The following is a 25,211-nucleotide window of genomic DNA, read 5'->3' on the forward strand; positions in this document are numbered from 1 at the left end:
TCCCTCGTCATGACAAATAAATGATCCCTTTTTCAGACTCATGAACAGAACGGAATACAAAAACCAACAGCCTCCACGACCGTACTCACCTCGCCATCCATCATAACCTGTTGAGTTTCGTCCGTTTTCTTCATCGCTCCTCAGCAGCAGCTGCTTTTTCTCGCCTTTCCGCAGCAGCTGGTCATTCCGAAGGCGCCGGAGCTTCGGCTACGCTTATATCTCCGATATGGCTAAGGGACACATCGAAATAACACCGTGTGAGACGCACTTTCTAGACCGAGTTTCATTGAGCGCCTCTTCGCCTCCCATATGTTGACGGTGGCGGAGGAGAGGAAGAGCGAACGGCGGCAGCTGAGCTGAGCAGCAGCAGCAGCAGCGGCAGCTGAGCAGCAATCGCCCGGGAATGACAGAGCCGACGCTATTGGCGGCTGGTCGCTCGCGGGGTCGCTGTGAATGGATCGTCCTGGCTGAAATGAAACGGCGCCTCTTATTGGCCGAACGCCCGCGTAACGATCCGAGGCTGGTTTCGGACGCAGCGGGAAACGGGAGTACGGTGGATACATATATATTTTTTTACAAACGAAATATCGTGGACAGTGATTCTCCTTTCTAAAGTCTGGCCATTCAACTTAAACCTCTAAGTACAACAAACAAAGGAATAAATCGCCTACGACGCGTTTTAAAAATGACTATGATATACTTTAAATCATTTTCATTTAGTTACCATTTCATCTCAGGTGCGACTTGCCTGTTGCTTTGACTGACCCTGGCCCCCACCCACCACCCCCACCCCCTTTTCCCCAATCACTTCAAGTTCTTTTCTTACTTCTTTCCCTCTCTATCAAATGCAATCTTTCTATAATTTTTACAACTATATCTCTGCTTTATAACCTTAATTTGAAGTTCATCCTTGTCTTCATCAGAAAAAGCTGTCACTAGTACTCTCTCAGTCGCTACAAACTAAGACGATTTCTCAATAGTACTATACGTACTACGCTTTAGCATCGTCCTTCACTGCCCACTACAAATTACTTTTCGCTGTTTCAGAACCTTGACCTATTTCCTCTTGGCTTAAATATTTACGTCCTACCTTCCCCGTTTACTCCTCTGGCACCAACCTTCGTTTCCAGGCTTCCCTCAACCATTAGCCATCCTTTCCCACTTCCTTACACACCCCGCTATCCTGCCAACACCACACCGCCATCCACCCAAGACTCCCCAACCTGAACCCCATCTCTCTCTAAACGTGTGGGTGGAGGGACGGAATTAAATTGACGCTGTATCCAATTTACTGATTCCGTGGACAACGAGGTCTCTCTGGTACTGGAGTGGAGGCTCTTCTTCTGTGTCTCCGACTCTCCGTTCCTTTCGCAGATGCTGTACACATTTCTAGGCTAATGGTGCTAGTTTTGCATCTTTATTGTACGAAGAGAACGTATGACTGTTCATTCATAACATACTGCCGTTCATCAGTTGGAAACAATGTGTTTTGGAACTGTTATAATTCCAGCAGGATGAAATACTCCGTTGCTTATATGTCCTCGCCATATTTCGAAACCCAGGTTACTTTAGGTCACCATCAAAATTCAGTTATGGAAGCGAATGTGATGAAATTAGTGCAATCGTTTCTTTGCCCCTGTTTGCTTTTGCATGTTGGGGAGCTATGGAGAGCAATGGGAGCTATTAAGTCTTTACCATTTAACGTCATATATATATATATATATATATATATATATATAATATATATATATATATATATATATATATGGATGTGTCAAAATTCATGCGCATCGTGTCCTGCACCTAAATGACACTAGTAAATTGGGCTAGTAAGGTACTAGTTAGTCTACAGGTACTAATGGTAGACGTATAAAAAAATGGTCAGGCTTAAGAAATCGTACATCATATTCTCACTCCTATGAATGAGTATAAAACCTACATTTTCATTTACGATTCACGAGTTTGGAAGTTCGATGACGTCAAAAATAGCTTACTAATGAGAGATAACCTTCTCATCATGAAATCTAACATACCTCAATAAAAAAAAATATTGTATAACCATTTAAAAAGGATTCGATTTGATTAACGGAGATAACCATGAGACGAATCGGTGTTTAGAGCGATAAAGACTGATAGACAAGGCCGTTTTTCCTTTTTCATCATCTTCTTTTGACTTAACATAATAAATTAGTCACTCTCAGTGGTTTCTAGAGAGCGAAACACGTTCAGTGCTCCACGGGAAAGGTAAGAAGAGGATTTTTTTTAATAGCATCTGTGCAACCTTGGAGGAAATGTAACAAATTCTTGACGTGAGCCGCTGCAAGGGTTAGACCTGCTTCTCTTTCTTCAGTCCCAAGTGATCAGTGAATTGTTAAAATTTTAATGCTAACTTGCTGTTGTCATGGAGTCAACTCTCTCTCTCTCTCTCTCTCTCTCTCCTCTCTCTCTCTCTCTCTCTCTCTCTCTCATATATATGCCATGCATGTGAGCTTAATCATATGCACGTACATGTTGAGTATATGTATAAATAAAACAGAAGTATATATACACATCTAATTATATAAATAATACATATATATATATATATATATATATATATATATATATATATACATATATAATGTGTGTGTGTGTGCGCGCGCGCGCGCGCGACAATGCAGACTTGTTTTATAATTATACAATTTTCCCTTTATTTGCAGAAGCGTCAACTTGTACTTTGATCAACATGTCCTCCGACAAAGCTACCTTCGGTGTCATTGACTACGCGGTCTTCTGCGCCTCGCTCATAATATCTCTTAGCATTGGTAAGAGTGCCACTATTATTAGTATTTTCATTATTATTCGCTTTCACGTGTCATATCTCTGTTCAAGTGCTCTCAGTGACATGCCCCTATATATTTGAAATCGTCAACCATAGTCATAAAAACAGTCACAAAATCAACGATTGTGATAATTAGTTCGCACCTGACGCCTTAATCGTTACTTCAGGCCTGTACCACTGGTGGAAGAGCAGAGGGCTGGACAACGCAGACTTCCTGATGGGGGGAGGCAAAATGTCTCCAATTCCAGTGGCTATCTCCCTCTTCGCTGGCTTGGTCTCCGCTGTGTCTATTCTGGGTTAGGTCTAGACTGTAGTGGTTCTCAACCTTTTTTTGGCCCATGGACCCTTCCACTATATGTCAGAATGTAATTTCCCACCCCACCACAACCCCTTTCTCCAAAATTGTCTGCCTCAAAAGGTGCATTCCAAATAATACCCAACAATATACCAACACAAACACACAATCTAGTGGAGAGAAAGCCCTTCGTGACCTCTGCATTTATAGTTGTCTTCTTTGTTCGTTTGTTTACTCTTCGCTTACAGGCGTTTTCACCTTTTTTTCACCCTGTATTTGTAGTAGTTTACATTTTGATTGGAGTGCCTTTGTTTTCCCTTAATACTTGGTCGCCCTGTTTTTTCTGTGGTAGCTTTCTAGTCTTATTGATGGCTTCTATGGTTTTTTCTCTACAAACATTTGTATAATAATGATAGTTAGGATAAGTTTTGCGTGCAAAAGTTAATTAATTGGGATTATGTTTTTGGGCATTGGAGTGACCCATGATGCAAGTGTAACTCAAGACCTGGTCCTCCGCAAATTTATTCAGATAATCCCTGTAGGAATTCAATTCTGAGCTAAATGTCAAGCAAGTCTTTGAATGAGCATGAACTCTGTAGAACCTACAGGTAGGGAATTTGTAGGTGCTTGTGTCATTACAGACAAATAAGGTAGGAGCACCGCGAAAGGTTGGAATAGATGAGACAAATATTAGTCAACAGGTGACTGGGGTCAAATTAGATTTGCAGATTAAAATGTATTGGAGAAGAATCTCTTTCGTTTTCTTCGGCAGCCGAGATGAAGATGTTACATTTCCTCTTGCTCTAAATAAAAAAAGATTAAATTCTGCTTCAAAGTAAAGATGCACAGCAATTTTTCATGAGTACCAGAAGAGGAAGAGCCTTAGAATAACTAATATATATAGGCCTAACCATGTACTCTAGATGTAACCTCAGCAACTTACGGCCCAGCAAGTTCAATGGTACTACAGGTGACTAAACCAGGTTCGTGCTCTGGTCATCCAAGAACAATCAACGTCACAGAAAGGGTCTATTTCGGGTATTTACAGGGAGAGAACCAAAATACAGGCTACAGAAATGAGAGAATTCTCAGAATACCAAAGTAGGGACATATTTTCGTAGGAGCCATTCGACAGATTTGCGAAAACAAAAGATTACAGGTGCAGAACATAAAGTTGTTTCTATTGTTTATATGTCAGAGACCTTATTGTACATCATTTTCTGTTAATTTCCGCTAAATTTCTCACATTTTTTTGTAGGGAACCCAGCAGAAATGTATTACTATGGCTCACAGCTGTGGATGAACTGCATTGGCACTGTGATTGGAGCTCTCTTGGTTATAATCTTATTAGTACCAGTGCTCTATCCGCTGAAACTTGTCAGTATATATGAGGTAAGGGATTTCAAATAGATCAGCATACCTTGTAAAATTATCATAGCCACGCTTTGAAAGCATAATTCGTGTTGTTTACATTTATTCATGAAAAGACTATTCAGAAAAGTCTGTTATCTGGAATCTGATAAGGCCGAGAAGAGCTAGAACTATTAATGCTTCTCTCTGAAAGTTCGTTGGACTCTGTAAAGTAATACCTTATTCACTGATGCCTTTAATACCTTCCTCTTCTGCCTGAAAGTTCATAGTAATCAATAGGGTTATACCTTCTTCACTGATAACATTTTACCTTCTTTCTTCTTTTCCCTGAAAGTTCATAAGAATCTATGAAGCAATACCTTCCTCACTTACACCTTTTTCTTCCTGAAAGTTCATAGGAATCTATAAAGCAATACCTTCCTCACTTATACCTTTTTCTTCCTAAAAGTTCATAGGACTGCGATGGAAATCGAACCTGGTCAGAAAGCTGGCCACAGTACTCCAGCTCTTCAACTACTTCACCTACTTGGGCATTGCTCTGTACGCTCCCTCGCTGGCCCTGTCCTCTGTGACGCCAATTCCAGCCGTGGTCTCGGTTGTTGTGCTGGGGATCGTCTGCACCGTCTATGCGTCGCTTGTAAGGTTTTCGGGCGTTGTATTTCTCATTTTATTTGTTAATTACCTTTTCTTAGTTCTGACTAATTTATTGATAGTTTTTCACATGCTATCTACTCTACATAGCTCTGTTGGAACTTTAGCATGTAAAGTTATTACGTTTATGTCGTAATATCCCTTTGGAAATGTTCAAAATAACAATGTTGATTAGAGCAAGACAGCCATAGACTTCTGTTAAGGATGAGGCAGAACAGAACCAGTTTCCAAAGTTAACGCCAGTAAGTAAGGGATCATACTTGTAGAGAACAGAGTTGGGCAGATCCACTAGTTCTTATGATGACTAATAATTGACTATTCCTGATCTCTTGCTATTCTTCTTCTTATCAGTAAAATTCTGATTTGAAAGCCTGCTTGACTTTTAATTGTAAAACACCACTACAAAGAATCATATTTCATGAGTATTTTTTTCTGTCAGAATATAATTAAATGAACATGATCAATTGCTTATTCAGACTAAAAAGCAGTCAACGAAGAATTTTATTCCGTTTTCTAATTCTTTAGACTCCAAATGTCAGTGCTTTCGACTCAAACTTCATTTATAGAAAAAGTAAAATAAATGTCACTTTTTTTAAGGAGGTGCCAAAGCCGTCGTGTACACGGATACGGTCCAAGCATTCATCATGCTTGCAGGGATCATTGCAGTGATTATCCAGGGCTGTTCTGAAGTTGGCGGAGGGGCCAATTCGTGGAATATAGACGAGGAAAACGGACGTATCGAATTTTTCAAGTAAGACGAAGTATTTTGAGATTTTGGAATTTTGCGGACTCCTTTCAGTAATTTTCCGTTCTTCTTGGGAGTAATCCTTGCTCCTCAAGAGAGCCAGAATCCTTCTGGAACCAAATATAATACTGAAATTTGTGCACTTTATATATGAAGGCTCTGCTTTATTAAACATTGATAGTAGCAGTAGTAGTAGTAGTACTAACAGGGATATGTCTTTGCAACAGCTCCCAAAGTATCGACGGATCCCAAATTTCACCAATGTTTCATGTAATTGACAAGTAACAGTAGTAGTAACAGTAGGGCAATGCCTTTGTAACAGCTCCTAAAGTCTTTCAGACATCTGAAGGAATAGCTTTGATAAGTACTGCTAGTAGTAGAAGTAGTAGGGAGATACCTTTGTAACAGCTCCAGAGACTTCAGCAACTGACTTCACTACAATGAATGTTCCAGTATGAGCTCAGATCCTCTGGAACGGCACACCCTAATGAGCACTGTGATCCTTGGAATATATTTCGCCTTCAGTAACTACGGAGTGGGTCAGGCGCAGTTTCAGAGATGGGCTTCCGTTTCAACCATCAAACAAGCGTACATGTAAGAGCTATTGACCGTAATTGACATAATCGGTTCTTTTGTCAATTTTCATGACGTATTTGCTGATAAAATTGATCATCTTGGCATATTCCAAGAGCTTGTGGAAGACCTTTTTTCCTCTTAGTATTTTTTAATTGTTCTATCATTTGTAGCAGGAAGGTTCATTGATGCTCATGCAACAAATTTACTGACTTCTCTCTCTCTCTCTCTCTCTCTCTCTCTCTCTCTCTCTCTCTCTCTCTCTCTCTCTCTCTCTCTTTCCAGGGTCCTTGTCATATCATGCACAATACTCGTTGTGGTCTGGTCTTTAATCAACTACTCTGGGTTGGTGATCTTTTCCGTCTACGCTGACTGTGACCCCTTAACAGCAGGTTACATTGAAAAGATTGACCAGGTAATTAGTATCAGCGTTATGAGCAATACCATCGCAAATGCTTAACTCTTCCGCAAGCAAAGATGGACATCAGCTTTCAATCATTTGATGAGATACTTTCAAAAGATGTTCAACATAAGTCTAGTCAAGATGCATTGGTCTAATCCATTGTTTAAGGTTTTATTTTTTATTTTTTAACCCTTGAGTTCGTGAGTGCTACTTGACAATGATGCACGGTGTCGCAGGATCAGGGTTGGCCATTATCATAATACAATGGTCTTCCTTACTTATTTAATGTAAAAATGTTCAGATTTTGAATGATGATTGTATACTCATTTCTTTCAGGTCCTGTGATAATAATGAAACTTGCAATCTGTTAGGAATATATTCTGAAGATTTATCGTTAGCAATAAAACCTGTGTCGCGATTTCAACAACTTGATCAAAATCTCCAGACGGCGCAATCAACAGACCAAAATTAAATACACTGGAATCTAATATGAGACTACAGCATTTGATAGAAACTGAGCACATACGATAACAGAAGTAACTTTCTAAATCTGTTGAAACACCATTTTCCGTCCCTCTGCAGATTACAGCGTATTTTGTGATTGACAAACTTGGATTCCTGCCAGGGATTCCAGGACTCTTTGTGGCTGCAATCTACAGTGGTGTTCTCAGGTAAGCTTTCAGCTGCATCTAAGTTACATCTAAGTTACAATTTTCTCCGCAAGGTGGCTCTCTTGCGGAACTCCATTTCACTTAAGCGATTCTCTGTAACGGTACATTTTTGACATTACACTTCACTAATTAGATAACATTTTCTTTATTAACAGTTTTTATTTTCCATTAGCCTTGAAATATCTTTAGTAGGTTACTATTATTTTGTGCTCTTAATTCATTGAATAAATTTCATTTCCCTTGTAATATTAGATTGTATGTGATAGTAACAGTGTTGCAACACTCCAGTTCACTAAGTAGAAAGACAAATTTTAGTTCATAATCATTTTAAATTACTTTTTGTAAATCACTTTGAATGCCATGTTCTTGAATCCAGTTACTTTTAGAACTTACATTCTTCCTCTTCAGCACTGTGTCATCAGTCCTAAATGCTTTAGCGGCTGTCATCTGGAAAGATTTGCTGAGCGGCCTAGACAGATTCTCCAAATTCACTTCACAACAGGAGAAGAAAGCTACAATCATTGTTTGTGAGTATCATAGATTTCACAGTATCCTGTCAAACTTTACCCATGAATTATAACTTCTACCATTGCTGTTTTCATTAACCAGTGCTTATTTGAGACGACCTGTAGCCTTTACTGTCCAAGAAAGATAGACATCTTTCCCCACGATTTGTAACTTCTACCAACCTGCCTTGTTTTTACCTTGAAGATTTCTTCACTTATTCCAGCTTGTGTGTCAGGAATCATCAGCACGGTGCTGGGGGTACTGGCAGGCAGTATGGGAGGACTGTTTCAGATCACTTACGCTCTTGGTGGAGCAATTGGTGGTCCCATCTCAGGCCTCTTTCTGATGGCTATTTCTTGTCCTTGGGTGAAGGCTCGGGTAAGGCTATTTAAAAAAAAGATTTATTTGAACTTTGGTTTTGCAGTTATTTTTTAGTTTTTCATAACCAGTCCAAAGATATAGAATTTAGCCAATTTATTTCTCCATCAGTAACACACTACACTGCAAAGCCTGTACACCATTGATCACCTCTTTCTCTGATAAAATGGCAGCAAATGAAAACTATACTTGCAGAGCGCCTGCCTGGGCTTCTTCTCTCCGTAAGCCTCACGCTGTGGATGGTCTTTGGAAATTTCTTGTATGCCCCTCCAACTCCAATGCTGCCTTTGTCGACAGGTGGCTGCCCCGGAGAGAATGTGACAACTGCCTCGCCTTTCACAGAAGGCACAACGACAACCCTCATTACATCAACTGACGGTGGTGAAGATCCAGGGTATGCAAAAACTTTTCTTTGTCTTTTGGTAAGCTGGGCACTTGGGTATCTTTTCACTTCTCTTTCCAGTAACACCATTTGAGAGAGGATTGTCATTTCTTTGGCTAATGGTATTTATAAAGCTGTGTATAAATCTTTTATATGAATGTGGTTTGTTCTATCTTTTTACACAGATCTGATGTGTTCCCATTATATTTAGTCACCTACTGCTTATACGGGAGTATTGGAACCTTGGCAACTTTCGTCTTCTCGAACGTGGCAACGCTGATTTTTGGTAAGAATTTCTATACCTTGTTTCTAAATGTCCACAGACTTAAGATTCTGTAAATTCACAAAATAATGAGCTTTCAGTAAGGTACTTTAGAACCTTGTACTCTCATTCATTACAGTTTTTATAGGTTTTGATAAGATACTTTGAACATTTTTACAGTTTTATGCAATGAGAAAAGATCTGTTTTATGTGTGTTTCTATAAATGTTCATGAATTTTTGTAAGAAGCCATTGATTTTTATTCCTTTCTGTCACTTACAGGCCCCTTGGCAATAGAGAGAGTACCTGAGAACACGGTCCACGAACCGTGCATGCGATTCTACAGATGGCTGAGGTCCCTTGCTGGAAAGTCTAGTCCCAGCTCTGGTCGAAGTCGCTTGTCCTCAAGCAACAAGGGCTCTTGCAAAGATTTGAAGGAATTTGAAAGTGGATCAGCTGAGGCCTACGAAAATCCAGTTTTTGAAACAGAAAACCACTTATAAATTCCGTTCGATCACTGTTGGTTGTCAGTTCTTCTGCTCTATCTTCAGTTCCCATTTGTGGAAGGAGCCTCTGACAGCATCGTGAAGGTGTTGCTGTTAGCTGGGTATTGTTTTTCTTTCTATTCCGGTACGAAAATAGGTACCAAAATAGGTACCAGAAAAACTTAGGAAGTGTACTTAGTCGGTAGAATAAACGTGATGGCGTTGTCCACACATTCACTTAGCTTTATTAATTGCTCAGGCCGCTTTGTGACTCATTGCCAGTCACTACAGACGCCTGAGTTCTGTTGCTTGTTTTAGTCGCTTATTACAATATTATAACCCGCTTACTAATTTGGTAAGGAAATAATAATATTCATAGGTTGAAATATTGTATCTAATTCTATAACCTTGGAAATGTCTAAAATTAGAAAAAAAATATGTAAATAAATAAACGACTTGATCGTACAGTATTGCTATTTTTTCTTTCATACCCGCGCTTTGATTCACCAGAAGTGAAGTTTACATAAAGTGAAGTTTACATTACTCTTTTTCTCTAAACATACGGTTAATTTTGAAGAAATTGCTGAATAAAGATTAATTGGTCTAATGCAAAAACTCTTTATTTCAACCAGATATATTCAGCGATGTTTTAGCCACATGAAACTCCCTCCCCCTTCCCATTACCCCTCCCAGTACTCCATCCATCCCCCTCCCACTACTCATGTCGTCCCACTCCTACTCCTTCCCTCCCTCTTCCACTACCCCTCTTCCCTCCCCCTCCTACTATGATTTATCTGTTAGAATGAAAATGTAAAAAATAAACAGCACAGGACAATTATTTCTAATCAAATATAGCACATTTATTTTAATTTTCGTTGTTGAAACAACACGCTATTGGTCGCAGATTTTAGCATGCGCCTAGAGTAAGCTGGAGGTCGGATCTCGCCTTGTTTACTTGGTAGTCACTTAATGGTGCTAATGACGATGACGAAAATAATATTGTGGACTTATGCACCACTGACTGTATTCCTGGAGTAGGTCTTTTCTCCCGGTTCAAGGACTTCTAACCGTATTTTAGTTCTGATAAATGGTTTAAAAATACTCATTAGACAACTACTCCTCCAAATAATGACTCCCAAGGACTGTTACTCTGGACAGTTCGTCCCCTGGACTCCCACTGAGGAACAGAAATCCCAGGACTCGCCGCTCTGAAGGAAATTTTAATAAAAGATTGGCCTAGGGTTGGTTCGTCACCTCACAAGAGTGGCAACCAATCTTAATTTGTCCGTCTTGTTGTCTTCACCATAAAAAAAATTGAATACGCTAATGATAAATAACAAGTTACAGAGTATAATGAAAAATGCTCGTTTTGAATATTTATTTCCCATTTGCTATCTCACTAGATTACGAGAAAATAAATTCTGATAAACTCCATGACACTCCAACTCCTGCGTCATCTGTCACTGCCTGACCTTTTCGGTACCAGAAGGAAATTGCCTGCGATTGTTATCACGTAAAAAGAAACAAATTGTGTCACTTTTTTATCATTAGCACTCCACAGTAAAAAAAAAAATGTTATCTATATGTCTTAACTTACTTGAAGTGGGAGCTTACGGAGAAGTGAGACTAACTCGGGAAAACAGGGCGCCAATTCACGTGCTTTGGGTAGTATATAATTTTTCGTATTCTTTTGAGAATATCTCATCATCATAGACAAGATATCACTTATTTACTCAGTTTTATTAATAAATAAACTCGGTCCGCATTGTGACTTACTGCTGATGACATATTGTATTAACTTCAACCTTGGAAATATCCAAAATAAAAAAAAAATGTAAATATCAAATAAGACTTGATAAGAGTTTCATTTGATTTTTCACACTCCCGCTTTGACGGTTGCCAAAAATGAATTTTACATTAGTTTTTTTTCTCCAAGCATACAGTTAATTTTGAAGAAATTACTGCATGAAGATTATTTGGTCTAATACAACAACTCTTGATATAAACCAGATATATTTAGCATTGTTTAGCCAAATGAAACCGCCAATAAATGCTGAATGTAGACACATTTACAAAAAGCATCGTCTGTAATCTAGGGAGCAAATTATGTTAAAATGAACCATTTTTACGAGCCGCACTTTGTGTGTGCAAATGTCTGTCTGACATTAATTAGATTCTCATGTCTCAGGCTGAGCCCTGAGGCGGACTCTGGTCAAGAGACTCAAGAGTCAAGAGGCAGTTCTCAGTTGTCGAGTGTCCGCGTGCTCGCACTGTTGTTGAGGGAGGACGAGGTGGTGACTGAAGTTTTGCGTTGGTGAGTATAGTCTAGTTTTTTCTTGTTTGCTTTACGGCTGGTGGTGAGTGAGTGATGTTTTTTCTTGTTGTTTTTGCTTTTGCCCGACAAATAACTTGCCCATTATATGCACGTGAAAACCATGTCAATAAAAAGTTAGTGTGTCTCTCTCTCTCTTTCTTTCCCTTGCAGTGATGCTTAATCTCAACTACGCATAGGTCTAGGCCTAATTTCAATCTTATCACTCTTAACCAGTGTACTAGGAATCGAACGAAATATATATTTATGCACAAATATTCATATATATATATATATATATATATATATCTATATATATATATATATATATAATATATATATATATATATCACAACTTTAAATGTAACAAGTAGACTAAACCGAACTAGAGTCAAGATGTTAGTTAAATACCTGAATCAACAGTGGCACTATCTTGCAGAGGCCAACGTTGGTTCGGTAGAAAATCATCCTTCAATTTTCTTGCATTTGCAGGGCAGTAATTATGCAATTCATGCCAGAGGTTGCCTAATCGCTTTGTTGAAAATGAACCTAACACACTTGCTGCGTTTTTGGTGTTTACGTGGTCACTTCTTCTGCAGATGTTCACCCACTAACTACACATTTTAGGGATCTTTAGAGAAACGGTAAAAGCTAAACCTTTTCACTTTATACGTTGTCCCCTTTTTGTGTTACTGCATCCATAATTAGCACATTTCACCATGGCAAGGACGCACTAAATTCTAAGCAAACTCCAGAACTGTCACAAATTCACGGAAACTCCCGTCTACCTGTCATCCCATACAAGAAAAAGATTAGGGCACCACGTGATTCCCGCCATCTCGAGCTGACCTGAAATCTCTCAAATTGTTCAAGTGAAATTAACATCAAGTTTCTTTTTTCCATGTTTAGATTATACTGGAGTAATTAATGTAGGACGCATGGTTACTTAACTTTTTTTATGAATGCTAATAAACATAAACTAGGAAAACGATATACAAATTTTACTAGATCACTAACAGCACACAATATTCGTACGTACTGCAGTTACAAGGTCTCTTTATAATAGTGTACGGTCTTGGTAACTCTGCAGATTTAAGATTTGCTCCTCGTAAATGGCAAATAAATGAGAGGGCACTGAACTAAGATAAGACTGTTAGGGCACATTTTCTTTCCTGTTGCTGAGCATATATAATTACGTGCCTTCAGCAGAACCGTCGAAGCAGACCGCATTGCATTCATGCATTGCTAATTTGCCGCTTTATGTGATTGTTGTTAAGCTTGTTATTATTTGTAAGTTGGAGTGTTATTATTAGCAGTCAATTTTATATAATATTCATCATCTGTTGTATAAACTATTTCTCTAAAAATACAAACGAAGGTAATGAATTTCACTAAAACATCTTTTTTTTTTTCAGAAACTGGCTTCAAAAACGAAGAGATATGTCACAAGACGATACGTCGTTCAGTGCAGCTGATTATGTGGTCTTCATTGCTTCCCTGGTCATTTCGCTCGGAATCGGTAAATGCTCTCTCTCTCTCTCTCTCTCTCTCTCTCTCTCTCTCTCTCTCTCTCTCTCTCTCTCTCTCTGGATAGAACAGAGCCTGTAGCCTGTAGCTAGGAATGGGGTAGAATGAAAGGACAACAATTCGGAAAAAAAAAAAAACTCGTTAGACATAGTCTCATATTATCTCTCTCTCTCTCTCTCTCTCTCTCTCTCTTCTCTCTCTCTCTCTCTCGTGGGAATGATAGTAGGTTAGGGGATACCATAATTTCCTCAGAAGTATAAAAGAATGGCTCCAATTATTAGCCTCAAAGGAGTGCAGTGTATGAATTGACACGGAACTATGAGCTAGTACGATCCAGCTTATATCTATTGACTTTGACATTTTCTTTCATTCATGAAATATATGCATGTATCCTTTATGCATTCATGGACTTCTTACGTCATTGACAATGGGTAATGCATTCATTAGGAATCTACCATTGGTGGAAGAGCCGAGGTTTGGACAACAAAGACTTCCTGTTGGGGAGCAGGACGATGTCTCCCATTCCGGTAGCGATCTCACTCTTCGCCGGTATCGTCTCGGCCGTGTCTATCCTCGGTAAGTTTCTTTTTTCGGTAAATTTTTCCTCATTCTTGGTAAGTTTGTGTGTGTAGCCATTCTTGTTAAGTTTTTTTCGTTCAATCTTGACAAGAGATTTTTTTATATATATTCATTCGCATGGATTACTTGAAGACAAATTCGACTTCTTGTCCTTATACTGCTAAGTAAAGGACAAGAAATCGATAGGTCTTGCAGCATTCCAAAAAAAAAAAAAATATATCTTCGTGATTCAGTTATACATATATACTATACATATAATACGTGTGTATATAAGTATGATGATACAGTGTATACATATTGCCATACTACCATGATACTACCCCCGACATCTCTTCAATCCAGGCAATCCCTCAGAGATGTACTTTTATGGATCCCAATTATGGATTAATTGCATTGGGACCATTATCGGCGCCATCGTGGCGGGTATCGTCGTGGTGCCCGTGCTGTACCCGCTAAAACTCGTCAGTTTGTACGAGGTAAGGGCATTTGGCCTCTCGAGGTAATGTATCTGGCATGAGGTAAGTTTTATTTTTATAACTTCTGGAGGTAGAGTATTTGACTTTGGTTAAGGTGACCACTTACACTAATTTCCAGTTTATATAACTCATTCAAGACTTCTACTTAGTAATGGACGACTCAATAGTATCTGTAACTGTCAAATTTATACATTTCCAGTTTAATAAATATTCGTATGGGATTGTGAAAGTAAACTAAAAAGAAAATGCAGAAACATTTCATAAGTAAACAACTTTCACGCGTCACAACTGCTTCTTCTTCTTCTTGTTAACACAAGATTCTGGAACTGCGCTGGCGGTCGCCCGTCCCCAGAAAACTAGCAACGCTGATGCAGCTCTTCCACTACATCACTTTCCTCGGTATTGCCCTCTACGCCCCTTCTTTAGCCTTGTCCGTTGTGACTCCTATGCCACTGGAGGTCTCCGTCGTTGTCCTAGGCGTTGTCTGCACTGTTTACGCATCAATGGTAAGAGCACTCCAATATTTTTTATATTATTTTAATGCTTGGGTGTTACTGTCCATTATGTTAGGCCTAGTCTGCGCTTTCCCGTGTATTATTATTGTTAAGACCGAAGCCATTTTATAAGTCTTGAACATTAGTAACGGTGCTTTGAACTTCTGGTTTAAAGTAAAACCAGTAAAGTTACTGGTTTTACTTTTAATTTAAATTTAGATTGTTTAAATACGACTGTAACATCAAAATGATTGCATGTTAGTTTATTCTGCAAGTATCACTGAACCAGTTCTGATACATTAACAACTGCAGAATTAACAACACCTAGGCTGATGTTCAATCTGATCACAGGGCGCGATGCTTCAACTAGTTTTTCTTGATTTCTTTACACTGACAGTACTCTGGTGTATCACAGGGAGGTGTAATTAAGTTAGAAATGTAGCTACCCTGTACTTTGACCCTTCAACTGACGTTTTCTTAACAACCTATGTACTTTAATAATTCTACAGACATTTTCCTCGCCATCCAATGCGCCTCCCTGTAGTACACAGTGATGCAATACCTCAACTAATTTCATCTTACCTTCCGTGACTCCATAGTAATTCTGTGCACCACAGGGCGGCGCGAAAGCAGTGGTATACACGGACACGGTACAAGCATTCATCATGCTTGCAGGAGTCTTGGCCGTGATTATCAAAGGATGCTCCGAAGTTGGAGGCGGGACAGAGTCCTGGAAGATCGACAAGGAACACGGTCGAATAGAATTTTTCAAGTACGTCTAGTATTCAATGTTGGCATTTCACTCGACAACAAAACCAGGTTCTTCTTCTTCTTCCTCTTCTTCTTCTTCCTCTTCTTCTTCTTTTTATTCAGATCGATTGTGTCTGCCGGTGTATTTGTTTGATTGTTAGTCTGTCTTTGAGATATTTCGTGAACGGATGGGCTTTGGGGATCAAATAACTTTCCTGTTATCAATGTTACAGCATTGAAAGGGAAGACACGTAGGCCTATCCCGTTCTCCCCAACACTCCTCCACCACATCTCTTGGGAAAAGGAAAATTTTGTTCATATTATTCTAAAAAAAAAAAAAAAAAAAAATACCGAATGTGTTGATTTCAGATATTTCAGGAACGTGACTGGAATATCGTACTAGCCGACCGCTTGGGTATTGAATCTATCCCCCCCCCCCCCCTCCTCTCTCTCTCTCTCTCTCTCTCTCTCTCTCTCTCTCTCTCTCTCTGTGCTTTATTTTCAGCAAACTTCTTTCTTCTCCTCATCCAAACCTTTGCCTCATTACCTGAAGAATTTATGCTTTGTCACAACAAAGAGCTACAAACGCAACTTGTGCGACCTTCGCCCCAAGTGGACCTTTGATATTTCAAAGCAACAAAGCAAAGTCATTACACGTTTTTACACTGTGATTTCCTCATGAAATGTTTTGCACTTTTACAAAACTAAATCTAAATGTGTTACACGAATTCAGAACTTACTAGAAAGACGTAAGTAATATATAATTTTTATAACGATTGCTAAATCAATCATTTCGCCGAAATAAAAACCCATATCGATTCAATTTGTCACATAGGTCTATGCGCCATATCAAACTCTACGCGATAGAAAACTGCCAACCTTTTATCAAAAGAAACACGAAAAACATTGCAGACAAACATTGTAGACCGAGTATTTAACTTCGGTCTACACCAGTTGGATTCATTAGTGCAATAGGGAGGTTAAGTGTCCTTAACAAATGTCCTTTTGATGTCGCTTTTCATGGGGCTCCGAGAGAAGTCCTCTTGAACAGCTCCTCTCCGGTGAGTTACTTCTTTGGGTGGGTTTCTTTTCATCTTTGCTTTGACCTCCGGTTCTGTGACTCCGGTATGACAAGGATTAACCAGTATACGTTGTATGTACACTAGTATTATATTCAGAATGATGCGACCTTAGTCTTTAAGAGAGGAATCATTAAGAAATTACTCTGTGTATTAGTCTATGGTGAGATTACATGTTCTGGTTTGATTTGATTTCTGTTGAACGCGTAGATCGGCGGGACGGGAAATCTAGTATCCTTATCTAGCCCAGACCTGTTTAAAGGTTTTAATCAATAAGACGGAATAGACTTTCTTGCCCTCTCTTACCAAGCTTTGGGATTCTCACCCTGCGTCTATTTTCCCCTGACTTACAATCTCCCTTCCTTTTAATGAGGGAATTCATTTGCCCATCTCAGTGGCCTTGTGGCTTTAAACAACGAAAAGCTAATGTCAAATTTCCCATTTGTCTTTCACCGACAAAATCATTCCAAATTGAGAGAGAGAGAGAGAGAGAGAGAATATCGGACCACTGGTTGTCTTGTCTAATCTTAATTAAGCTGATGACTCACAAAATCTCATCATCCAAGGTTAATCTAAAACTTTTCAAGTAAAGTTTAACCTTTCGAACGCGTAGGTTGATGCTCCATAGAATTTTTTAAACTATTGTCTTAATTACAGCATATTATTGTAAAGCGTAGTAAATAGCTGTGAATAATTTACAAACCGACAACTGGCACGCTCATTGTTTTTATTTTCAACTTTATAAAAACCAGCTCTTTGTCAGTTTCAGTTATCAGTAAGATTAACGGGAAAATTCTCGCATTCAAATATGAATTATCTTTGAATTGCTTTCAAAGATAATGCAGTGGCATTTCAGCGCTTACAGGTTTGCCACATACGGTAATCTTTTGCAGCCCTAACGTCCATTTAACAAATCCCGATAATCTAGAATTCCTGGAAATTCTATTTTAATATCTAACCAGAATTGAAACTCAAGGTCACTAGACCGTTGATGTTATTTTCATTCTTTCCGTTAAAGTGGTTTTGATACGAATCCTCAAGAGTAATTACTGATATGGCAAGATGATAAACGCAGCGTTTTCAAAATATGATTAATGCTACTTTTAAGGTTTGAAAGCAATAGACTGATAGATTTCAAACACCAAATTGAGATAGAACGAATGGGACTTTCCATTTATTTCAAGTTTTATCAAGTGTTTTGAGTTATATGTCATTGACAGATAGATATATAAATATCAAACAGTTTGAGAAAGAATTAAAAGAGATTGGTACTATAAATTTTCATTTGTTTTTATGTGGTAATATTGCATGGAGAAAAATTCACCCCCCACGAACTGCTGCCATCTGGTGCCCTGTTGACTTAATGAAATTCTGTGAGCTTCCTTTTCTTACTTAGCCGTTGCTTTTCGGAATCCTCTCCCCCTCCCCCACACGTAAATTGTTTTCATTCTCTGAATAATAATAATAATAATAATAATAATAATAATAATAATAATAATAAATGTTTTTCAGCATGAGCTCAAACCCACTGATCCGCCACACGTTTATGAGTACGATGATCTTGGGAATACAAAACTCCCTTAGTATCTTCGGAGCCGGCCAGTCTCAGTACCAGAGATGGGCGTCTGTTTCTACCATCAAGGAAGCTTACGTGTGAGTCTAACAGAACTGTCATGTAAGAAAGACATAATCCTTTGGTAGGTCTATAATAGGGGTTCTTTTTTTATCAATGTTATTCACACAAGAATAGCCTGCTGATAATTTCCTGCAACTTCAAACATGATTCATTTATTTTAAGCGGTAAATTTTCCCTTATTTATGCATGAACTACATTGCAAAAAATTTTTCTTGCATTTTACGAATATATTCATTCCTTATGCCAGAATCCCTAGGCTTATTAGCACATGTTGTTGTGTAACTGCATGCAAGCACACATAACCTACAGTCGATGTATGATACATACATGACCTATAGTTAAAAAAATGATATAGAAAATCGAATTTGTAAACGATTACTCAAAGAAAAAATAGACAATTTACGCATACTTAATTGCGTAGCGTAAGGTCCCTGGTAGTTAATGACTTGTTCACCTGTTTGTGTAAATGGATTTACTACAGTGTGTAAGTCTGTTGGTGTACATGTGTATGATTGTGTAAACGTTTATTTTGAATCGTAAATCTCATCCTGTACATGATTTACAGCCCTGAATAATCTCAGGTCCCATCGTTTAGCCTAAATTAATATACCAATTGCTTAAAAGTAAATTTATTTCTCCCAAACCAGCGTCATTGCTCTAGCAAGCTTCCTGCTTGTGGCTGTATGGTCACTCATCAACTATTCAGGCTTGGTAGTATTTTCTGTGTACGCTGATTGTGACCCTTATACGATGGGCTACATTACCAAAACAGATCAGGTAAGACTTCGTCATTTCGATGTAGGTTTTTATTTATATAAATTGATAAATAGATAAACCAAGATAATGCTCCTGTAAGAGTACGCTGGTGTTTCACAAGACTTACTTCTGATTCGTGAGATTATAATTTTTATAAGCATTCGCTATGTTTATGTTTAGAACGGGTTCTGAAGCTTCATAATATTAATTCATGAAACAGATATTAGAAAATAGTTTTGTCCTATTTGCAATTTATGCTTTCATCTCATATGATAATTACAACCAACATTCATGTATACATCTGGTCACTTTAGCACAGTCTGGCGAGTTATTCACCATTTGCTCATACATCATAAAAATTCATAAACCTTGGATCCTATATTACCAGGACTTAAGCACCTATACCGTATATCAGTCCTTTTTTTAAGATTCTAATTCCACATTCAACACAATAACGGTTATTGCTTACCTAGAAATGTCTGATTTTTCTCGTCGTGTGGAAGACTTCTTCAAACCTTTTAACGGAAACATGATTAAGTGATACGAATATTGACCACGTGTGAATAGCTTTGTTGAATTCAGGCTAATCTGTATTTCTCTCACTTATTTTGCATGGAGATCATAATTTACTTCGTGATCGATAAACTGGGATATTTGCAAGGAATTCCGGGGCTCTTCGTGGCTGCAATCTATAGCGGAGTTCTTAGGTAAGTGCCTTTGATGTGAAGCCTAGACCTATACCTGTGTTGTTATGCAGTATGTGGAATCAAATCCCTTTGTTTGTCAGTGTTTCATTTGACACCAAATCAGTGAAGCAAAACATCTGCATTTGCTTTCATACGACTGAATAAATATTTGCAATTTTGAAAAAATCAAAATGCAAGCATCTTGCTAGTTGATTCTTTAATTTCATACCTTATTAATAATGAAATATCCGTCGGAGTTTATTGTACCTACTTCCTTGAGCAAAAATGTTCGAAAATCATAACTCGAAAAGACTCACAGTGAACGAATTTTCTTTTGACTTCGTCTCATTCCAGTTAAATGAGGTATTCCCCATTTGCGTCTTAAATATTGCTAAGTTTCTTTTTGTTTCACCTCATACCATATCATTATTAATTGCTTATGTGTGTCATACTTTATTAATCTTCCTAATACGCGAAGATCAATGAGCTAATTAATTACCTGTATCAGTATCCTACTTTATTAACGTTCCTTTAGACAACAGAAGAAGACCAATGAGCTAATTTCGTTTCGTTTCGTTTCGTCCATTTGCGAACCAGCACCGTTTCCTCCGTCCTTAATGCCATGGCAGCCATGGTCTGGGAGGACTTGCTGAGTGGCCTCGATCGATTCTCCAAGTTCTCACCTCAGCAAGAGAAGATGGCAACGGTCGTCGTTTGTGAGTCTTGCTTGATATACTACTGTCATTATCAGTATCAGTATTATGATAATAAAAGGTATGTTCGTTATTAGGAATAATAATACGGCAGTTGCGTTAGCTACAGGACCGTTTTCCAGTGACGTCAATATAGGTAGACCATGTTCACAAGCAACTTAAGTCTATGAAGAATGTCTGTTTAAAAAAAGGAAGTCAGAAACAATAAGATACCCAATTCTCTATGTTTCTTTTTGTTTTTTGTTCGTGCGTTTGTCTGCGTCCATGTCTGATCGCGTAGGCCGATTTACCCACCGCATCTCCAGTGGGCAATAAAATAGGCCTATATATTTATCGCCCTTCTCGTCATTTCAGCCTCCGTATTAGGCGTGATTGCCACCATACTTGGCTTGACGGCAGGCAACATGGGAGAACTCTTCCAGATGACCTACTCCCTCCTCGGGGCCATTAACGGACCTGTCACAGGTCTCATCTTGCTGGCCGTGGCCTTTCCCTGGGTGAAAGCAAAGGTCAGGACCTTTCTCTGTCTTGAATTCTTTCTTTTTCACTTTTAAATGTGGCATTATTTTACACTAACGTATGGGATGGTTCAGGTGATCTTGATGACGCTTTACTGTATTCGTAAGTTCATGAAGTGGTTATAGTATGGTTAGTACTATGGAAAGTTTTATTTGATGCAAATGAATGAGTTGCATAAGCCATTTAGAGAATGAATATGGAAGTGACCGTTACATTCCTATCCTTTTTGAAGCCACTCGTTTTTATTAAAGATGTTTATTGATGTCAATGTCATCAAAATAACTGGGAAACTTTGACGGGAAATTCTCATAAACCTTCAAATTAATTAGAAATAATTCAAGTTACTTGATAGTTCTACAGTAACATTATTCACCATTATTAAGTGACAATTCATAATTATAAAAACACAGATTATTCACCCTAAAATGTTTTATATGTACCAAAACATAATCCCCTTAACACAAGCACCGACCATGATTGAGTTTAAATTTTAAAAAGAAATAAGGATAAAGACCCCATTGTAAAAAAAAAAAAAAATCATACTAATCCACTTTAACAAAATATGTTAAGTAAATAACACCCTAAATTATACACATTCATAAAAAAAGATTAAATAGAGAGATCTGACAATTCAAACGCGAAGCTTCTTTTGCACTGTTCTCTCCGACATTGTACAGGATCGTCGTTTCAGAGCGCGATTATCGGCGCCCTTCTCGCCCTGGCTCTCGATCTGTGGATGGTCATGGGGAGCATGTTATACGCCCCTCCGACTGAGAAGCTGCCCCTGTCCACTGATGGATGCCCTCGAACCACTCTAGGTGCCAATGTGACAGAGGGGACGACTCCATTCGTCACTACCACGTTCATGAGCACCACGACAGATGGCGGTAGTGACCCCGGGTAAGTATATCATGTTCATAAGCATGGGAATTGTGGTTCCTTAGACTTAGCTTTCCAGATTATTTTGGAAAAACTACGAATTAGAGAGATAGGAGGTAAATTTTTTTTAGGTTGCTCTCTCTCTCTCTCTCTCTCTCTCCGTAGGGGGGTAGCGCCATCAGTGCACCTCAGGGATGCACTGTAGGCATTGCTAAAGGTTCTTTGCAGCATCCCTTCGGCCCCTAGCTGCAACCCCTTTCATTCCTCTTACTGTATCTCCATTCATATTATCTTTCTTTCATCTTGCTATCCACCCTCTCCTAACAATTATTTATTTAGTTTAATAATAATAAAGATTCATCTTGGCGCTCGGCCTAAAGCGAGTAAGCAATGAATAAGATTAACCATCGGGACAGTCATTGGCAAAAAAAAGAGTGCAGACGAGGCCCACTGTTGCCAAACGCTGGTTTAAGCCCAAGTTAGATTTACGAAAGTTTCTTCAAGACAAGGAAACACTGAATATGATTATTGTATTTTATCTTTTTCCGGATTGTTGTATTTTTTTCTTTCTTCGCGAGTATCTATGCTCAAAAGTTCATTTCTCTCTCTCTCTCTCTCTGATGATTGTCTTTTCAAATGCGTTTCAGATCAGAGGTGTTTCCCCTGTACCTCGTCAGCTACTGCCTATACGGAGCTATTGGGATACTGACAACGATTGTTATGGCAAACGTGGCTACGTTGATTTTTGGTAATTATATATGCCTTTTTCATATCAGTTTCTACACTGGAAAAAGGAGTTACATCATTTTTCCAATTTTAAGAATTAGGACAAAGTAGCTTTGATCAGCTTGTCAATACAATAAACAACTGAGATTCCGGTCATGGCCTTATTCTTATGAGCTCTATTACTTCATATCATTTTCAATTAAGATTATTGAAAGGTTAATCAGTTATGCACAGCCTTTGAGGAAAACTGTGTATCTTAGTATTAAGTATTCGCAGCGCTAGAATATCACTAAATAAATTTTTTAAATTCAGGAAAAATATTTTAGAGACAGATTGCAGTTCCTGCAGTCACCAGTAATTTCCATTTCGTTTTTCCTTTCCATTAAAAGGCGTACAGGCCATCTCGAAAGTACCAAAGGACACAGTGCACAAACAGAGTCTACAGTTCTACGCGTGGATGAGATCCCTCTTGGGCAAATCAGACTCCTCCAGAAGCAACAGCCAGACAAGCATCGGCAAAGAGGGCAAAGACCTCGAGATTTGCAAAATAGACGAAGCAAGCAAAGACAGGACTACGAGTCTGTGTTCCAGTACAAAGAGCAAAAACAGAGCGGAGGAAGAAACACAAGGCTCAGTTAACGCGGCCTTTGATGCAGAAAATCATCTGTAGTTTTGTCTTTATTTGTGTGTAGTGGCGTCATTACCTATTTGAAGTAATTTAAGAGCAACTGGGTTTATATGAATGTACTTACCCCTCTAATTCAAGAAGTGTTTATCTGTGAGAGGTGTAACCTGACATCAACCATACGGCGGTAAATGAAGTAGTGGGGCGGTTTGATACGCAAAACAGCCTTGTTACCGGAGCCACGCAAGATAGTGTGCTTAGTTCGGAGTGGGAGGGAAAGGTGGCAAAAACCAGATAATCGCCGGAGCTAACGCCCAGACCAGTGCCGAACCAGGAACCATCACTTTTACCAGGAATGTTAAATTTAGTTCATTTTGAAAGGACGCCTTGTTAAAGCTTTGCAACTTGTTTATGTTTCAGCCATCTGGGAAGTGCTAGGACTGTCGTGTATTATTGGTTCAGTTCGTCAAGCCTTCCCATTCCTGCAGTGGTGAGTTTGGCTTGCTTGCTATTTATGAGAAGCTGCAGTGTAATTAACTCAATGTCAGACGCGGTTGCTTGTGGTAACCATAGTTATTGTGGCAACTAACGTTTACTGGGAGAGATCAGGTGAAAAAGAGGGGGGTAAAGTTATGATAAAAAATGAAGGAAAAAACATGACTGAGATGGGTCAGAGAACCAGTTGCTTTATATGTGATATCAACATTGATTCAGTGATTTTGTATGCAGTTTTTTTTTACATATATCTTTAAATACTGAGAAAATAGTATGTATAAGAAAGACTGGAACGTTTAATTGTCTTGATGCACCACATGGTATGAAACTACATAGAAATAATTTTCATGGGTTTATTTTCCTTAAATGTTAAAAGTTATTTTGGCTATTAAAACTCGATGGGTAACGTTTGAACTGCTGTCACACCGAACTGCAAAAAATGATCAGGGTAAAATGCTTAAATGTTCAACTAAAATTTATACCAAAACAGTCCAGCGCCTCAGCGGCGTGGTTGGTATGATATTAGCGTTCCACCTTGCGGTGGTCGCGAGTTCGATTCTCGGCCATTCAACTGAGGAGTGAGAGATGTATATTTCTGGTGATAGAAGTGCACTCTCGACGTGGTTCGGAAGTCACGTAAAGCCGTTGGTCCCGTTGCTGAATAACCACTGGTTCCATGCAACGTAAAAGTACCATACAAACAAACAAACAAAACAATCCGTCAGTGGATGTCAATTTTTAGGCTGAAAACTCAGCCAAAGGACATTTTGATATCGACGGGTCTGGTTAAGAAGCGATTTAGGTTTTGCTGTCATATAAACTCCTGGTTTTAATCGTTATTTGCTTCTTCGGCCTCTTTGGCTTTTGAAAAATTTAAAAAAGTTTAAATACTAGTCTGACTATTAATATATGATATATATATATATATATATATATATATATATATATATATATATATATATATATATATATATATATATATATATATATATATATATATATATATATATATATATATATATATATATATTTATATATATAATTCTATATATATATATATATATATATATATATAGATATATATATATATATATATATACATATATATATGTATATATTATGTATGATGTGTATGTATATGTTTTTTAGAGCTTTTTGAGTTTGTGACCCTGGTTTCATTGACCAGGAAATTCAATTCTTGACTAAGAGTTTCAATAAGTTATGTTACCCCAAGTTTTTTTTATCGACAGATGTCTTTCTAGAGCCAGAAGAATGTTTTATAATCCAAGGGAACGCTGTTCGACTGCTAATCTTAAATGCCTTCCCCTTCCTTATAATCATGACCTGAAAAAAGTTTCCAGTAATCTTGGAAAAGAAACACATGGGTATAGCGTAGTTTTTCAGTACCCTAATACTC

At 38.3% G+C, this 25,211-nt stretch overlaps 3 protein-coding genes across 3 annotated transcripts in view; 2 read left to right on the forward strand and 1 right to left on the reverse strand.

Moving 5' to 3' along the window:
* LOC135206108 (synaptotagmin-17-like) overlaps window positions 1–439 on the reverse strand; it is a 45,368-nt gene extending 44,929 nt beyond the window's left edge. The window contains exon 1 of the mRNA XM_064237341.1: window positions 90–439. Within this exon, the coding sequence (XP_064093411.1) occupies window positions 90–134 (45 nt within the window). The 5' untranslated portion in view covers window positions 135–439. The remainder of the gene's footprint in view (window positions 1–89) is intronic.
* Window positions 440–1,897: 1,458 nt separating this feature from the next.
* LOC135206109 (sodium-coupled monocarboxylate transporter 2-like) lies at window positions 1,898–10,013 on the forward strand. Its single transcript, XM_064237342.1, has 14 exons — window positions 1,898–2,244; window positions 2,700–2,804; window positions 2,989–3,117; window positions 4,375–4,508; window positions 4,936–5,124; window positions 5,735–5,889; window positions 6,337–6,477; window positions 6,742–6,871; window positions 7,442–7,530; window positions 7,939–8,057; window positions 8,261–8,415; window positions 8,613–8,809; window positions 8,983–9,083; window positions 9,341–10,013. Exons 2-14 carry the CDS (start codon window positions 2,726–2,728, stop codon window positions 9,559–9,561), a joined length of 1,839 nt encoding a protein of 612 aa, XP_064093412.1. The 5' UTR covers window positions 1,898–2,244; window positions 2,700–2,725; the 3' UTR covers window positions 9,562–10,013.
* A 1,699-nt stretch (window positions 10,014–11,712) lies between these two features.
* On the forward strand, window positions 11,713–24,137 carry LOC135206110 (sodium-coupled monocarboxylate transporter 1-like). The gene is made up of 14 exons (XM_064237343.1): window positions 11,713–11,857; window positions 13,270–13,373; window positions 13,829–13,957; window positions 14,303–14,436; window positions 14,754–14,942; window positions 15,548–15,702; window positions 18,272–18,412; window positions 19,043–19,172; window positions 19,770–19,858; window positions 20,435–20,553; window positions 20,905–21,059; window positions 21,761–21,969; window positions 22,596–22,696; window positions 23,064–24,137. Exons 2-14 carry the CDS (start codon window positions 13,295–13,297, stop codon window positions 23,342–23,344), a joined length of 1,911 nt encoding a protein of 636 aa, XP_064093413.1. The 5' UTR covers window positions 11,713–11,857; window positions 13,270–13,294; the 3' UTR covers window positions 23,345–24,137.
* Window positions 24,138–25,211: the final 1,074 nt, after the last annotated feature.

This window comes from Macrobrachium nipponense, chromosome 29 (assembly GCF_015104395.2).
Source record: "Macrobrachium nipponense isolate FS-2020 chromosome 29, ASM1510439v2, whole genome shotgun sequence".
Taxonomy (NCBI): domain Eukaryota; kingdom Metazoa; phylum Arthropoda; class Malacostraca; order Decapoda; family Palaemonidae; genus Macrobrachium; species Macrobrachium nipponense.

Bases quoted from the DNA above. Each gene is read 5' to 3' on its own strand.
- LOC135206109 (XM_064237342.1), top strand. From the start codon at position 2,726: ATGTCCTCCGACAAAGCTACCTTCGGTGTCATTGACTACGCGGTCTTC. The intron at 2,805-2,988 runs GTAAGAGTGCCA...TCGTTACTTCAG, and splicing joins CATAATATCTCTTAGCATTG to GCCTGTACCACTGGTGGAAG. The intron at 5,890-6,336 runs GTAAGACGAAGT...TGAATGTTCCAG, and splicing joins GGACGTATCGAATTTTTCAA to TATGAGCTCAGATCCTCTGG.
- LOC135206110 (XM_064237343.1), top strand. From the start codon at position 13,295: ATGTCACAAGACGATACGTCGTTCAGTGCAGCTGATTATGTGGTCTTC. The intron at 20,554-20,904 runs GTGAGTCTTGCT...TCGTCATTTCAG, and splicing joins GATGGCAACGGTCGTCGTTT to CCTCCGTATTAGGCGTGATT. The intron at 21,970-22,595 runs GTAAGTATATCA...AATGCGTTTCAG, and splicing joins GATGGCGGTAGTGACCCCGG to ATCAGAGGTGTTTCCCCTGT.